Genomic DNA, 10,261 nt, shown 5'->3' on the forward strand with positions numbered 1-10,261 from the left:
TCAGTATAGCAACGTCTACAGGGAAAACACTCAATTATTTGTTAGCGGAGGATATTGAGCTGTTCATTGTAGACTTCCAAAAAAATGAGTTGAGATGATATAATTATGTTTCTTCTTTCTTTACAATCCATCCGTATTCAAGGTAGATGACAAACACCATATACAATATATCATTTTTAGATAGGAAAATATCATGGGAAATCCATCGATTTACATTTGAAGCTTACAACGCAGTTCAAATAATAAATATATATAACATCGATGATAGTAATAAAATCTTAAGCTAATGTGGATGATTGGATTGTCCTAAAACTAGTTTGTGGTGTGAATGGGGGTGGGTTATGACTGTATAGTATAAAATCATTAAATTTTTAATTTCCTCCGGGGATGGGGAGGGCATGAACAAAAAAATTTATGACATCCACTGAGGTGAAATTATTTGTTTTCAGAAATAGGATAAACCAGAGTAATAAGTTTCAATACAATATTCTTTTTAAATTCAACGTTAATGTATAATAATTTATGGCAGTGAATTAAAATAGTCATTATGGTCGGTGTTAATTTTTTTAAGTTTTAAAAGTTACGTGGTAATCTTTTACCTTTTTCTTTAAAATTTTTGTTTTTAATTGTACTACATAAGATTTGACATGTAATTTAATAATCGAAGGAAATGATTGATATAATATTGATAATTCGATAATGTAATTAGAATGTTTCAATATTTAGAGGGCAATTTAAAATAAGAGTAATAATTTAGAGATATTTGGTACAATTTACTGATATTTTGGAAATATAGTGAACATAGGTGGATTATTGGTATCCCTCTAAATGCGAAATAGAGGGATGTTAAAATTGATGTTAGCAACAGGTATATGTGCCTCAACTCGCAGCTCTGAAGTAATGCAAATACAGCCACAGCCATTTCATCCCTTGTTTGCCCACACATTAGTTTATATTTGCAATAATCTTATTTGTATAAAACTTAGATTTGACTTCGATTAGTAATATAAATTCTACACTGTGCACAAAGTGAATTACTTATTTTTAACCGGAAGTGAAAATGCTAAATGTTACATCTCAATTTGTTTTATTATGAAACGAGAGCCTAAGAAAATCTTTAATTCCGCATGCATGCGATGGTGTACTAAATTAATTCATGGCTAATCTTTTGTTTTGGACGGTGACCCAAAATCATATTTTATGGGGAAAATCAATTAGATCAACATGACTGACGGTGACACCCAAGAAAAACAAAAACAATTCATGAGGGCTCCATTACAATAATTAACCTTAATTTGTTTCATTCACCTTTAAGGTTTAGCTTTGGAAGGCCAATCAGAACAGTAGACATTCACCTTTAATTCTTGAGCCTTGGTAATAGTATTGTTTCTGTAATACCAATTATTTGCCCGGGCCCACATAGTAAATTAAAACAAAAAATAAACAGTCCAACACTAGCAGGCCCAATAGCCAATTTTCAAACCCTAGCCAAGAAAAATTAATTTGCTGAAATCCTAAACCGGTCTCCCCTACACGCGCGCCGCTCCCACGCACAGCAGCACCCACGTTCTCCTCCACATTGACTGGCCGCATACCTGCAATACAACAAACAAGGAGCAAACAGCGAAAAGAAAGGGATTCATAGCAAAATGGAAGGAAAGAAATATTTTTATATATCTATTTTCCTTTTCGCTTTGGCTATAAAAAGCCAATTAAAATCTGTATATGGGAGGGGATGCAGTGTAAAAGATACGAAAATAGAGAGAAAAGATTGAAATACAAAGAAAATTGAAGGTTAATCGCGTTTATTCTATTTTCATTTTTACTTTTTTTTCTCTTTTCTTTTTTATTTGTTTTGTGAAATAATAGAATAAAAGGGGAAAAGGGAGACTTACCTTTCGCCGGAGTCGTCGAGCTGGTGTCCCCTCCGTCGGAATCGAGGCGTGGGCTGAACGGCGGCCAAAGGGTTAAGGAAACCCAGAAAGAAGCAGTTTTTGCTTCAAAGGGAAAGGCAAAATATTACCCTGAATTTGTTTTTTTTCTAAAACTTAAAACGGAACAAAGATGATGCTGTTTAGTTTGGGGGTCTGCGCATATCAACCTTAAGTGGGAGAATTGCGCAATAAGTCCTCCCCCTTTGCGCCATGTTTTATTGAGCCAGTTATTTCTTTTTAATTTGGCCCAAATATTTTTACCTTGTTTCAAGTCGGTCCCCATTGCTGCGCACCGTTTGGGGAGAGGGATTATTTTCATTTTAGGTCCCCCATGTAGTGCGCGCGTCGCAAATTGGTCCCCTTTCTTTTTTTAATTTCATTTTTTGGTTATTTTGTTTTTTTTGCATTTTTTTAAAATTATTACTATATTATTTATTATTATTTATTATTATTCCTATATTTATACACGCATTTTCTTTATATAGTATATATATACATATTTCTTTATATAATATATATATTCTTAAACCTTTTTAAATACATGCATTCTACATACGTTTTATATATTTAATTATTATTTTTAACTTTTATGTACCTTATATTATATATATGCATACTTATACATTTTCTTTTATTCTGTGAATATATACATCTCCGCATACTCTTATATTTTTTTATATTATTTTATTTTTATAGTTTTTGCATTCATATATGTACATATATATATATATACATATTTTAATAGGTGCATAATTTATATTTTTTTCCCTTTTTTTTGTTTTCATAGTTTTTATGAATAAGTATATATGTATGTACACTTATATTTTACAATACATATGTATTTTCCTTATTTTTGTACATATACATATTTTCTTTGAAATCTACATACATATTTTTGGAGATTACTATAAGTTCTGCTGTACATGTCTTTTTTACATACGTATACTTGTATATGTGTATTAAATATATGCATACACATATTTTTAAATTTACTTGTGTATTGTGCTTGTGTTTACATATTTTGTAAATACATGTACATATATATTTTAAATTAAAATATTTGTTTCATATTGTACATTAATTTTTAACGTACCCTTTGGAAAATAAATCTTGGTTTTTTCGATATATCAAAATCATTTTTTCTTGATTCAAGGGTTTTTTTTGAATAAAAGCAATATTCGAAGTTTGGGATTTTCGAGGGAAATTGAGCCCTAACGTATTGGGTTCTAATTTTCTTTGTTAATATTAAATAATCGAAGATATTCTTCATTCAAAATGCATGAGTATAAAAATCATTTTTGGGGAACTTAACTTGTTGTGCCCTAACGCATTGGGTGTGGCATGTTACTTTCTCAAAATGAAGATTTTCACATAAAATAAAAGTGATATTCAAAGTTCAGGGATTATGAGGAATTGTACTCTAACGTATTGGGACTCGATTTCTTTACATGACTTGAACAATTGATTATTCTTTTTCAAATTTCATCATTTGAGCAGATTTTAGAAATCTTTTTAACCTTCGACACTAAGATATTAAATGATCAATTTGGTACCGATTTTGGGCGTTACGATGGTGCTAACCCTTCCTCGTGCGTAACTAACTCCTGGATTCATTTTCTCAAAATTCGTAGACCAAAATAGGGTGAGCCGATCACACCTTAATAAAGGATCGGTGACGACTCTAGTTTTATTTTTAAAGTCGACAACTAAAATTTTTGTTTTCAAAAAACGGTTTCGACAGTTTCATATTTTAGAATAAGGAATTAAATAATTTTATCATTATCTAAATCGAATTACAGAAGTTGCTACATAATGAGAAGAGTGTTGGATTTCTTACATGTGAATCACAGAATCTTGTTTTGTGTAAATGGGAACGCTGTTTTCCCTTGAATTTTATTTATTTTTATTTCATTATATTTTTTGACCCCCTGCTGTTAATGCTGTTAAAAGAATAGTAATCAATCAGAAACACCACATGTCTCAGTGACCGCTAATGTGGTCATCAACCATGTTAATTGTGTATTGACCGTATCAAAACATTGAAAAAAATATTAAAAATATATAAAAATTGTAAAGAATATTTAAATTATTAAAAACATTAAAAACCGTATAAAAATATTGTTAAAAACATTTTAAAATTGTAAAAGAAGTTGTTAAAAATCATAAAACATTATTTAAAATTAAAAAAAAGTAAAAAAATGTAAATAATTAACAAATCGATTTCTTCTTCTTCTTCAACTTTCTCTATAAATTCCAAAATAATACAAGGAGATTTTTTATGTTATCTTTTACTTTCTTTTCTTGCTTTATTATGATGGCATTACTGTTCTCATATTCACAGTCTTCAAACAGTAACAATATATGATTCGATTAAAAAATTATAAAAATTATTTAAAAATTGTGAACTAGCCAATTAAATGTTTAAATGCTACTTATTCACAATTTTTTATAATTATTCGCAATTTTTTTAAATAAATTTCACAATTTTTGATGATCTTTACAAATTTTAAATAGTATTTTATAATTTTTAATAACTTTTTTACAATTTTAAAATATTTTTAACAATATTTATTTTATTTAAAGTTTTAATATTTTTTTAATATTTTTAAATATTATTTATGATTTTTAATAAACTCTACAATCTTTTGATCTAATCAACACGACTAATGGCCACATCATCGTCCACATTAGTGGTTCATTGGGACACATGATGTGTTTTGGTTGGTTTCTTTTTCTTTTTAACATCATTAACGGAAGGGGCCAAAAAGTGTAATAGAATTATAGTTTAAGTATTAAAATGGAACAAATAAAAGTTTTGGGAACAAAATGAGTAAATGGGTATAGTTCAGGGGCCGAACAGTCAATAAAGCCGAATGGGAATGGGGAGCTGTGTTAAAATACTTGGGCTGAAGGAGGGCGGTGAAGTCCATTGACGTAACAGCCTATCAGTGGTTGAAGCTGGGGTAACCCCAAATTCTTATAGTCTTGGGTTAAGGCTAAAAGCCGAAATAGATAATCTATATGATCTAAAACTTGTAGTAGTAGTTTGGGCCTATTACACCATACCTAAAACCCCAGAAGATTAGGTGCAGTGGTTTTGTTGAGGATGAAGCAACCTTTGGTTTGGACTCGGAGTGCCAAGATCACCTGATTCAAGTTATAGTAATTAATGCGTAGCCTGGGAATGAAAATGACGCCCATTGTCCCTCCACACCTGCATCGTGCCTTGCTTAGCTACCCTTCAAGCATACCATGATTGTTATTCTAAACCATCTTTACATTGATCCAAGACCCAGAGTGAGGCACCAACATCCGTATCGGCATTTGCGTTCGCTCAGGGCATCCATTCCAAGCATGTTACTGCGCTGCTGTACAAGCCAGTTCCAAGATTTACGTTGGGTTGCTTGCTTGGTTTGTCCTTGTGATGGTATTAGTTGCAATGGACTCAAACACTACTTAATTAGCATTTAGCACAAACAATATTTATTGGTTGGTCGACCATTTAACCTCAAACTTAATATTAACTAGGAGCTGGTTTTATATATTATAGATTTTGACATATCAGTTATGTTGTGAATTTGCTAATGGATCTGATAGCCATACTGGCCATCACATAGTGTTCTATCACAGGCGTAGACTTTTGTGCTGCTAACACGTCGATCATCCGATCACCATTGTTGATAGAAACAGGTGCTTTGAAATGAGCCAACTACCATCAAGCTTATCTTCAGTCTTCAACCCTTTTTTTAATGAAGAAAAATTATTTTGAGATTAATCAAAACATATGAAAAAGATTGGTTTATCATGTGATGATATGCATTTCTGGATTAGTACGATGCATGAATTCTAAAAATATTTTGAACAATGTACTTGTGTACGGTGGGTATTTTATCAAGCATTTCAAACGATGTTTTTCCAGGTTTATATATATATATATGTGTGTGTGTATTAGTTTTAGCAATGCAGAAGTCAATGCTCCTGATGATGTATTAATCATAGTTCACGCTTTATGGCCTCTCGAGATAATGTTGAGGTGGATTCTTATGGTCAACGTTCATTACTTTAATTGTAGTTGCCTTGGCTAGCTAACTTGATGAAATCTTGTCATCAAACTTAATCAGTTTTGATTAGTATAACTAAACTTTGGTTCTTTTCCTTTTGTATGGTCGGCTATGATTGATAGATCAATTAAAAGTTATCATATAGTGAATAAGAGCTGGCATTTATCTTTAAATGCTTTACGACATTTCTGAGTTTAATCATTCCACGATTCTTATATATTATTCTAGTCAAAGTGTATGAAATGCATCAGTTGACATATAAAGAAAAAGGAAATGTTAATTCAGTGCAGATTTTCGCTTCTAAAAGCTGGTAAGCTTTATCCATTTCCTAGTAAGCAATGTGATGAGGGATGAATTAAACATGTTATAATGGAGTTTTTATTAATATTACACAACATTATCCTCCATCTTTTTTTCCTTTTTTCAACTTCTAGATGCCTTAACTATCAGACTCTCGCTCTTGAAAGATGCAAAAAAATTCAAGCGGAGTTACTTTCCTCTTCATCTCCATAAAATTCCAACCATAGGGTACACTTCCAAAAGCTCTCGGAGCCTGTGAAAGGGTAAGACTGAGATATATCATATAGTTTCTGTCTGCATCAATAAACCGGTAAGCAAAAGTAGCAAACTATGGGGAAGAAAGAAAAACAAAACTCTAGTTTATGCATTAAGAAATAATGAATCATTTGACTTATGAATAAGTATGAAATTGTGGGCATTATTTTTATGCTTTTTTTATTAATATTTCAACTCTGGAGACTGAATTAAATTTCATCGAAATTATTTGCTATATGTGAATTTTGGTCAAGTTAACGAGGGGTTTGAGTTGCCAAACTAGCCCAAGTAGGGATGGACATGTATATTTTATTAATTTTATCCTGTTTTTGAGAATTTAAGTATAGGTAATTAAGTAAGTTTGTCAAACATTGATCTGTCAAGGCTTCTCCTTTAGTTTAGGTTAACATAATAAACAAGTGTGATTTCAGAAACCTTTAGCAACATGTAGAGGATGAGATCACGAGGTTAGCATGTGTACTTCCACTTGTTCCAGGAGATTGCTATTACCATTTGTCAAGCTGTATGTATCTGACCTCATCAAATGCAATAATAATAAACTAAAATATAGGAAACAAAATACTAAAAGTAACTAAAGCAATACATACATCCAAATTTATACTGGCTTGGACCTTTTGAAACACATATATCTATATATTTCTAGTTTTGCCGACCTATTAAATTATATTTAATATCTATCAACAAAAAAATCGTAAGGGCCTGCTGGGACTACTATTTGCATTTTAAAGATGGAAAGCTAGGATTTGCCTTTCTTTTTCCTTGCTTTGATTTAGATGAAACAGAAATTGATATCAAGCTGCACATGAATGTTTTTGGATGGAGGATTATCCTACTTCACCACAACACTAAATTATGATTGATGCCATTAATACTTACTTCAATAAAATATTTATTTTCAAAAAAGAAAAAAAAGTGAGATTCATCACTGGCCATATAATTGACATATCATTGGAAGAATTACAGCTTCAATGAAACATAGAAAATCACAAAAGCCCTATATTAATCAAGGTCTTATTTATTAAGGTAAGCATTGGTAGCTGGACCACAAACATCATTAGCTTGGTTAAATCTCTGTAATAGACTTAATTAATTACTTGTAGCGACTCGGCCGTCGAGTCCGAAGCACTCCATCTCTGCCAGGGAAAATGTTACTGCCCTATAGTGCCCTTATTTCTCAAGTGCCATTGATTATTCATGTTGATAATATGAGGTTAGTTTGGTAGTTTAAGCAGCTGGTGGACCCCACTACAGAGTACTAATTGATCCCTTGAATATATGATGAGACATTTTCCCTTTAGCTTGATGCGGCGAAGTGGATTAATCTTTTTATATACTAATTTTTAAATATCTTTTTAACTGTTGGGAATCTCCATTAGCTCTTTAAACAGCTCTTAAATGTCAAAGGCATTCTCATATAAATACCAATCAAGTTTTCTTTAGTCTAAACAACAATAAAGGAACTTCCTTTCTACACTTTTCCTGCTTTGGCATATAGAGAGGGAAAGGACCAATTTAGAAAAGAGAGACAATGAGTGACATTGAGGGATCCCCAGGAAGTTCCATGCATGGAGTCACCGGAAGGGAACCGGCTTTTGCCTTATCAGTAGCTTCACCAATGGTCCCAACTGATACAACAGCTAAGTTTGACTTGCCTGTGGATTCGGAGCACAAAGCCAAAGTCTTCAAGCTTTTTTCTTTTGCTAATCCCCACATGAGAACTTTTCACTTGTCATGGATCTCCTTCTTCACTTGCTTCGTCTCCACCTTTGCTGCCGCACCCCTTGTTCCCATTATTCGTGACAACCTCAATTTAAAGAAGCAAGATATTGGGAACGCTGGGGTTGCATCTGTTTCCGGTAGTATATTTTCAAGGCTAGTGATGGGTGCTGTTTGTGACCTTTTGGGACCTCGTTATGGTTGCGCATTTTTGGTCATGTTATCAGCTCCAACCGTCTTTTGCATGTCGTTTGTTTCGGACGCTGGAGGGTATATCGCTGTTCGGTTCATGATCGGCTTCTCCCTAGCTACATTTGTGTCTTGCCAGTACTGGATGAGCACGATGTTTAATAGCAAGATCATTGGGCTGGTCAATGGAACTGCAGCCGGATGGGGTAACATGGGAGGAGGTGCAACTCAGTTGTTGATGCCCTTAGTTTATGACATTATTCGTCATGCTGGAGCAACTCCATTCACTGCTTGGAGAATCGCTTTCTTCATTCCTGGATGTCTTCATATCATCATGGGGATCCTGGTCTTAACACTTGGCCAGGACTTGCCCGATGGGAACCTAAGCAGTCTACAAAAGAAGGGTGATGTTGCTAAGGATAAATTCGGCAAGGCAAGTATTTTTATTTAATTTCCCAGTAAAATTTCCATGATGTCAATTGCTTGCGATTGCTAAAAAGGAAATGGTGTTTATCATTTCAGGTGCTATGGTATGCCGTCACAAATTACAGGACCTGGATTTTTGTCCTTCTTTATGGCTACTCTATGGGAGTTGAACTATCAACAGATAATGTCATTGCTGAATATTTCTTTGACAGGTAAGTCTCCCTGCAAAAACTATACATATTTATTTTTTTTGATTCAAAAAAAAAAACACTAACAAAAAAATCTAATGTAATTAAACCAACAGGTTCGATCTCAAACTCCACACAGCCGGAATTATTGCTGCTACCTTTGGTATGGCAAACATTGTTGCTCGACCCTTCGGTGGTTATGCTTCGGACAAAGCAGCCCAGTTGTTTGGGATGAGAGGCAGGCTGTGGGTCCTATGGATCCTGCAAACATGTGGAGGTGTCTTCTGCATCTGGCTAGGCCGTGCCAATACACTTCCCGTTGCTGTCTTGGCAATGATCCTCTTCTCCATTGGAGCTCAAGCTGCGTGCGGAGCCACTTTTGGGATCATCCCATTCATTTCACGACGATCTTTGGGAATCATTTCAGGTCTAACAGGTGCAGGTGGAAACTTCGGGTCCGGACTGACGCAGCTAATATTCTTCTCAACCTCAAGATTTTCCACAGCGGCAGGTCTTACTTGGATGGGAGCCATGATCGTGGCTTGCACTCTTCCCGTGAGCCTGGTTCATTTCCCCCAGTGGGGTAGCATGTTCCTTCCGCCTTCAAAAGATGAAAACAAATCCACCGAAGAACATTACTACTCCTCAGAGTGGAACGAGGACGAAAAGAAACAGGGCAAGCACTCCGCAAGTCTCAAGTTTGCCGAGAACAGCAAGTCTGAGCGTGGAAAGCGCGTGGCCTCAGCACCAACTCCGCCCAATGCAACACCGTCCCAGGTTTAACCTATCCAGGCGTGGAACAGTAGATATTACAAATTAATCTTTCTTGTTGAATAATGGGAAGGGTTATTGTACCGTGTTGTATTCTGAATCTGAACCTTTGCCTTTTCATCTCTTTTGCTTCTTGGGAAGCCCTTCTTGTGTTGTTTAGATGCAACATTAATACTATTATAATATCCATAAATAGGATTCCAAGTTAATGAAGAAAAGAATCTAAATGGGAATTGTTTATTGATGTGCGTGGCAGTGGCAATCTTAATTTTTTAATATCAAGGGAAAGTTGACTTGTCTTTCATTGTGAAACACAACTCGAGTTTTGTCCATGCATATGTAAGCACAACATATTAAAAAAGATGTAGGGCTGGGCTAGTTGGGAAAAGGGAAACAGAAG

The 10,261-nt window shown here is 34.0% G+C and overlaps 1 protein-coding gene and 1 long non-coding RNA gene across 2 annotated transcripts; one reads left to right on the forward strand and one right to left on the reverse strand.

Moving 5' to 3' along the window:
* Positions 1-1,247: 1,247 nt before the first annotated feature.
* On the reverse strand, positions 1,248-2,579 carry LOC107906265 (uncharacterized). Its single transcript, XR_001686696.2, has 2 exons — positions 1,896-2,579; positions 1,248-1,595 (listed from the first exon to the last, which is right to left on the reverse strand). It is a non-coding gene; the product is annotated as an uncharacterized lncRNA (long non-coding RNA).
* Positions 2,580-7,872: 5,293 nt separating this feature from the next.
* On the forward strand, positions 7,873-10,101 carry LOC107906266 (high-affinity nitrate transporter 2.1). The gene is made up of 3 exons (XM_016833224.2): positions 7,873-8,909; positions 8,999-9,114; positions 9,207-10,101. The coding sequence occupies exons 1-3, from the start codon at positions 8,100-8,102 to the stop codon at positions 9,871-9,873; spliced, it is 1,593 nt and encodes a 530-aa protein (XP_016688713.2). The 5' UTR covers positions 7,873-8,099; the 3' UTR covers positions 9,874-10,101.
* The last annotated feature ends 160 nt before the right edge of the window (positions 10,102-10,261 follow it).

This window comes from Gossypium hirsutum, chromosome D05, assembly GCF_007990345.1.
Source record: "Gossypium hirsutum isolate 1008001.06 chromosome D05, Gossypium_hirsutum_v2.1, whole genome shotgun sequence".
NCBI classification, from domain to species: Eukaryota; Viridiplantae; Streptophyta; class Magnoliopsida; order Malvales; family Malvaceae; genus Gossypium; species Gossypium hirsutum.

Bases quoted from the DNA above. Each gene is read 5' to 3' on its own strand.
- LOC107906266 (XM_016833224.2), top strand. From the start codon at position 8,100: ATGAGTGACATTGAGGGATCCCCAGGAAGTTCCATGCATGGAGTCACC. The intron at 8,910-8,998 runs GCAAGTATTTTT...TTATCATTTCAG, and splicing joins CTAAGGATAAATTCGGCAAG to GTGCTATGGTATGCCGTCAC. The intron at 9,115-9,206 runs GTAAGTCTCCCT...TTAAACCAACAG, and splicing joins GCTGAATATTTCTTTGACAG to GTTCGATCTCAAACTCCACA.